The following is a 6,792-nucleotide window of genomic DNA, read 5'->3' as shown; positions in this document are numbered from 1 at the left end:
TCGGAGCGTGGCGCTTTTCATTTTGCAATTTTGTTTTACCCATTTTTCAAGACTCCTAGTCTATTATCTTCTTTCTACTACTATAAGTATGTATTTTATTTTTTTTTTAGAAGTCGTAATACCTCGCCACCTCTGCTTTACGACTTAAGCGTAAGGCTCTGTGTGGTAGGGTGTTATATTAATAATATTCTTCTATCTAATACTATAAAAAGAATACATCGGCCACTTTGAAAAATTGAGATATATTTATCAAATAAACAATCAATAAAACACTCATCCGTACTTTCTCATTTTGAATACATTTATACATAAAAGAAATTATACATAAAGAAAAAAAGAAGAAGAAAAAAAGAGTTGAAATAGCAAGAGCCATAAAAATCACAATTCTTATAATTTTGTGTGGCCACTTATATATAGTAGACCCAGACAATTATGATTATCTAACAAAATTAATTTGTATTTATTACACTCAACTTGAATAAGTAAGAAATTATCTTATTTTAATTTAGTCTTTAATTCACATGAGAATTTAAATTTAGTTCAATATATATGATTTGATTTGATTTAATTATTAGTTAAAAATATCTCAGTTGTCTATTTTATTCATAAATTTATTATTTTAATAACTAATAAATTAATCAAATTAATTAATTAGTACACAAAATAAATTCGGTTTAATAAATTAAAAAATACTAACAGAATATTAAAATAAATAAATTAGAAAATACTACCAATTAAATTGATATAAATTATAATAAATTATATGATATTTAAATATCTAATCAAATCAGTTAGTTGATATAGTTAGTTTATCGTAATAATTTGTATTTAATGAATTAAAAGAAATAAATTGAGAAATACTCTCAAAAGCATGTCACATCAGCTTTATCATTAAATACAGAAATTCAATTTTTATATAATAGAATAAATAGATAGATAAATAGAATAGATGAATTAAAAAAAATAAATTGAGAAACACTTTCAGAAATATACCATATTAGCTCTATCATTAAATACAGAAATTCAATTTTTATATAATAGAATAGACATATATCCATCGACTGTTATATATTGTTTTGAACACATATTTTACAAATCTACCATGATAAACCATATCCTCCCGCAATCCCCGGCTTCTCGACTGGCGGCCTCACCACCTCCAAATTATTCATCAAAGTAGTACCTTTTTTGCTAATTATCTTTCATTCATTCAAATTATTTAAAATCATATCACATGTCTGGTCCAAATTCGTAATTTTATTTTGAAAGATTTTTTTATTCCTAGCATTTTTTTCAAGTTTAGGTTTTGTTAATATGTATTTAAAAAGACTCATTTTAATTAAGAAAAATTTAAAAAATTATTAAATATTATTAAAAATATATTTTCTTTCACTTATTTAATATATTAAAAACTTAATTAAAAATTTTATTATAAAAAATTAAATCCTTGTAATTTGTTTTGGTACGCAAATCTATTGATATTTATTGTTGGCCATCTGCGTGCCCATCCATTTAACATGGATCACATTAACTTAACATAGGTACATATACACATGCATTTTCCGCATAACATTTAATACTACTTCATGGAATGAATGAAATTAGTGCAAACATCCTCATATTCTATAAACAAAGTTAAAAATTGCAAGCATATAGATATAAGGTTAATTTAACCAACGTATTATTCAGTATATCCAACCTTAAACTAAGATAATCCCACCACATAAACACACAAAAGCAATGGAGCTCAACTCTTTGGAAGATTTGTCACAAACAAATGCTAATATATATATATATATATATATATATATATATATATATATATATATATATATATATATAGACTCTGGTTGGAGTAGCTTTTTCTTTAATTTATCGTTAGCTCAAAATAAAAAATCATTAACTCAAAGATTAGTCTAACTTTTCAATTATTCGTATAAAATACATATCAAAATATAAAATATATATATATATATATTCATACACAAATAGACTATGACATTTGATATTGAAATTCGTTGATCGAATTAAAATTGTCTTTTTGTTATCATAACCTTCAAGCCATGCTTCATAAGAAGCACAATGGAATGAGCTGGGATAGTAGGATGATTTTCCACCACTTGTATACGATAATTGCGCAAAATAGTAGATGCCACCATTTTCATTTGAAAAAAAGACAAGTCTTTACCCAAGCATGTCCTTGGACCTGCATTAAAACTAATAAACTTATAAGATGGAACGTGTATTGTTTCTCCTTTCTCTGAAATCCATCTCTCTGGCTTGAACTCCAAGCAATCTTTTCCCCAAATCTCTTCAAACCTTCCCATTGCATAAGTAAACAACAAAATAATTGAATTTGGATTAACACAATGACCACTCGGAAGTGTGTCACGTTTCAATGATTGTTTACGTTCAATAGGAACAGGTGGAAATAGCCTCAAACCTTCACATAGAGCACCATGTAGGTAAACTAGCTTCTTCACATCCTCCATCCCTAAAATTTCGCGTTTTTTTCCTACATCAGCGCCAAAAACTTTTTCGATTTCTTCAAGAATTTTTGCCTCGACTAATGGGTGTGTAGCAACAAGCCAAAAGAACCATGTAAGAGCTGAAGTTATGGTATCTCTTCCAGCTACAAAAAGATTGAATGCAGCATCTCTTAGAAACTTATCATCATGGACCATTTTGCCCTTTTCTTCACCCATCATCATCATAGCACCGAGCAAGTCATCACCACTACTTTTGTTGCATTCATGTAACTCTTGGCGCTTTGTTGCAATGCATGAATATAGAAATTGGTCAAAAACTTTGCATGCTTTAGTCATCTTCCTTTCCTCACCAATTTGAAGCCATTCTTGAAACTTCCAAACACTTCTTGGCACTATGTGTCTATAGAATATGGACTCCTCAAATTCGTCAAAAGCCTTCTCAACTTCCACCAATGGAAACTCAATTGAGAGACTCTTAGGATCATATCCTAAAACCATGATGCATGTCTCGTCGAACATTAATCGACTAAACACATCTTGAAGATCCAAAACATTTCCATGTAACCATGCATGATCAAGTATCGGAAGCAAGCTATTCTGAACCTTCTCTTGAAAGGTTTTCTCCACCGTCGTCTCAAAACTCTGTTGCCGGAGCAAGAAATGATGCATGGTCCTAAGGTATCTCCATGACTCTGAATCTGCAGTCACAATACCGTCTCCAAAAGCTTGGAAGATCTCGCGAAACTCTGGGCCCTTGACATAGTTGTCAAAGCATTTGCTCATTATGTGATGAACATTCATGGGGTCACTGGTGACCATATAGTTCACTTTGGTGAACCATGGCCCCATGAATTCACCGGTGCCACCTTTTTGTCTCAAAACATTTGTTGCAAAATCATGGATATGGCACAAGTTGCTAAGGACTTGTGGTAACATGCCAAGGATTGGCCAATCTATCAACAGAGGTGTTCTACAACATCTTCTGCGATGAAGAACATGTAGGAATAGGAGAATTATTGGTAGAATGAGGAACAATATGGCCATTTGAAAAGTTTGGGGGATGGATAGGATTATGCAACTTTTTTATATTGGTACGTATATTTGCTGTGTGGATGAACTCTTGCCCGCTACTATTATATATACAGATGGAAGGATAACGCCTAAAGTGCCTACTGTTAGAATTATTGAATTTAGGAGTGTTAGAACTTAGAACACAATAAGTTTTGTAATTTGTAATTATTAATTAGTAATTATTAATATTTTTAATTATATGAGATTATATTTAATGCTGTGTGATTACTTATTTTTTTTTATTAGTTAAGTGTTTGTCAAATTTTAATAAAAGGATTGATTCTTTAATTTTCTCTTATCGAATTCCTTAATTTTATAATTATTTATGTTAAATTATTAAAAAATATCTGAAAACAAAAATATACTTTTATTTATGAGCATGACTATTTTATTTTTAATTTTTGACTTAAATTAATTCTTGATTATTATCTTAATTAGAGGTGAACGCAGATCGGATCGGATCGGATCTTGCCAAAATTTCGATTTGTTCCGCACTAAAATTATCGGATCGAATCAGATCTTATATCCACAGTCTTTTAGCTTTGATCTGATTTGATTCGATCTGCAAATTTACGGATCGGATTGGATCGGATATATCCTTAAAACACAAAAATATTTTTAAAAGTTTAATTTTATTAAAAAAATCAATAAAATTCATTTTTTTTATTCTTTTAAATATGTTTACTCTTAAAATAATATTAAACATACTTTTCTTAAATAATAAATTAAAATAATACAACATATGTGATAATTATTAGTTGAAATAAAACATAAAAAAATATTACTTATTTATTTTTTTATTTTTACAGATATGCGCGGATATGCGGATACCTACACAAAATCCGCAATCCAATTCAATTAGTATGCGGATCGGATCGGATTCGATATCCTTGCGGATCAAATCTATATTCTCAATTTTTGAATCAAATTCGGATAAACACTGCAGATATGCAAATCAAATCTGATCCATAACCACCCTTAATCTTAATTTGTTATTTCTAATTTTACTGTATGTGTGGTTTTCTTCTTTTTGACCTTTTTCAATCAAAATTTGCTCAATAGCAATTTTCTAATTGGTAAGGATTAAGATGATTTTGGTAGATTTGTAATTAAAACTTGTATTTTTATTTATATTTTACTATTGATTCTCTAAAATTCAAATAAAATAAAATAATATTAATTTTATTCTCATCAAAAAACCTAAATTGATAAGTAATTTTATTTATTCATTTTATTATTTATACTCATAATAAAATTATTTTATATTAGTCAAACTATAAAACAACTTAGATGATTATATTTAGGTTTAATTATTCGTCGATGCTTATACTTTAACTAAATATTTAATTAGGTTTTATATTTTTTTTATTAAGTTATTATCGTAATAAAAATATTAAAATTAACAAAATATTCTATTAAATTATACAAAATATTCAGTTAAGTGTTAAATATATTTATTTTATTTACGTAACATATACAACCGACAAAGTAAAATAGAAAAATTTCCTAACACCTTATCCAGGAGCAGTCTTTGTTCCATCGATGAGAACCTGTCTTCGTAGCTATACTTCCTCAACACGTCCACAATCTTGCATTTAGATATATATGAGTTTAATTAACTGTTTAAGTGTATGTTTTGTTTAATGTTTGATATCATTCAAAAGTAATTTTTTTTGCAACTTCGTTTGGTAATCAATAAGGATTCTGCAGCCAACTCTTTTTTAGGCTGCACTCTAAGGTTTACGAAAAAAATATTCATAATATAGTTAAAAAAATTCAAATTATATAAAAAATATTAAAATTATATTAAAAAATTTTAAATTACATCATGTCAATAAATTATAATTTAAATGGCATAATTTTTTATACTCACTTAATAAATCGCAGATTTAAATCTCCTTGTCTTCAATAAAAAAAAGATTATAGATATTTTTTTTTCTTAAAAAACTATCTAAGTTATATTAAAAAAATTCACAATATACTAAAAAATATCTAAATTATATCAAAAAGACATTCACTCTACATAAAAAAAATTCAAATTATATCAAAACAAAGATGAGAAAAAAAAAGAAGAGAGAATACAACGGAGGGCGTGATGTGATGGAAAGAACGGTGACTTGAAGGAGACGCGGCGCAATAGAGGACGGTAACCCAAGGAAGGACGCTGTGGCGCGCGATGGTGGAGTGCATCGTGAGGACGTAGATTAAGATAATGAGGTTCACTTATAATAAATGTTACAAATTTAAAAGTGATTAAAGTATTACTTTATTATTTTATTATTTTATTAACATTGTCACTTTAGAGAATTTTTTTCGTACTATAGGAAAGGCAGACCAAAGGAGAAGTAAAAGAGAGAAGTTGAGAGTACGTATAATGCACGGACACGGGACACTATACGACATGAGACATACCGACACGCAAATTTTAAAATCTTATAAGACAGGGGATACTCATACATATAAAATATAAAGTATTTTATTAGATAAATCGTAATGATATTTTAATATTTTATTAATATTAAAATATAAATTAATTTTTTAATTATTTTTAATATCTTATTTTAATTATATCAAGTATTTAAAATATCTTTTTGTTTTAATAAAAAATAATATATACTATATCTAAATTTATTTCAAAAATATATGTTAAGAATAAGACTGGACACGCTGACACGTGATGGTATTTAGGTGTGTTCGGAAAAAAATTTTTTATTTTTTATTAAGACATAATTGGATACAATAGACACGCGTGTCGGACGAATGTCAGTAAATATCGTGTCCAAAATGTATCCGACACACAGACACAGCGACTCAGTGAAGTGTCCATGCTTCATATTATTAATATAAAACTTAGGTTTTTTAATTTGAAAATTAAGTTTAGAAGTGAGTTTGACTGAATTAGCTTAGCAGAAAATTGGTCTCTATATTTTTTTTCTTTATTTTAACTTTTTTTTTGTTCTTACTCGTCCACATTAAATAAAGTAAGTTTTCCAAAAGTATTATTGAACTTACTTCGTTTTCAATTTTAAAGTTATTAAAAAGTTACGATGATTAATTTAATTTTTTTTTCAACTATACCTTTGCCCTTCGTTGAGAAATTAAAGAGTTCTTTCATAAAGTTATTTAGATACAGAGAAATATTTTTTGGTATTTGGCTTTAAAATTCCAAACAAGTGGTCATTGCAAAATTAGTCTATTTAACGGTGCAAAATTAGTCTATTTAACGGAGTAT

At 27.6% G+C, this 6,792-nt stretch overlaps 1 protein-coding gene across 1 annotated transcript; it reads right to left on the bottom strand.

Moving 5' to 3' along the window:
• Positions 1-2,027: 2,027 nt before the first annotated feature.
• LOC130981206 (alkane hydroxylase MAH1-like) lies at positions 2,028-3,533 on the bottom strand. Its single transcript, XM_057904817.1, has one exon. It carries the CDS (start codon positions 3,531-3,533, stop codon positions 2,028-2,030), a length of 1,506 nt encoding a protein of 501 aa, XP_057760800.1.
• Positions 3,534-6,792: the final 3,259 nt, after the last annotated feature.

This window comes from Arachis stenosperma, chromosome 5, assembly GCF_014773155.1.
Source record: "Arachis stenosperma cultivar V10309 chromosome 5, arast.V10309.gnm1.PFL2, whole genome shotgun sequence".
Classification (NCBI taxonomy): domain Eukaryota; kingdom Viridiplantae; phylum Streptophyta; class Magnoliopsida; order Fabales; family Fabaceae; genus Arachis; species Arachis stenosperma.
The sequence above is the reverse complement of the archived record's forward strand: the minus strand, read 5'-3'. Positions and strand labels throughout refer to the sequence as shown.

Bases quoted from the DNA above. Each gene is read 5' to 3' on its own strand.
- LOC130981206 (XM_057904817.1), bottom strand. From the start codon at position 3,533: ATGGCCATATTGTTCCTCATTCTACCAATAATTCTCCTATTCCTACAT.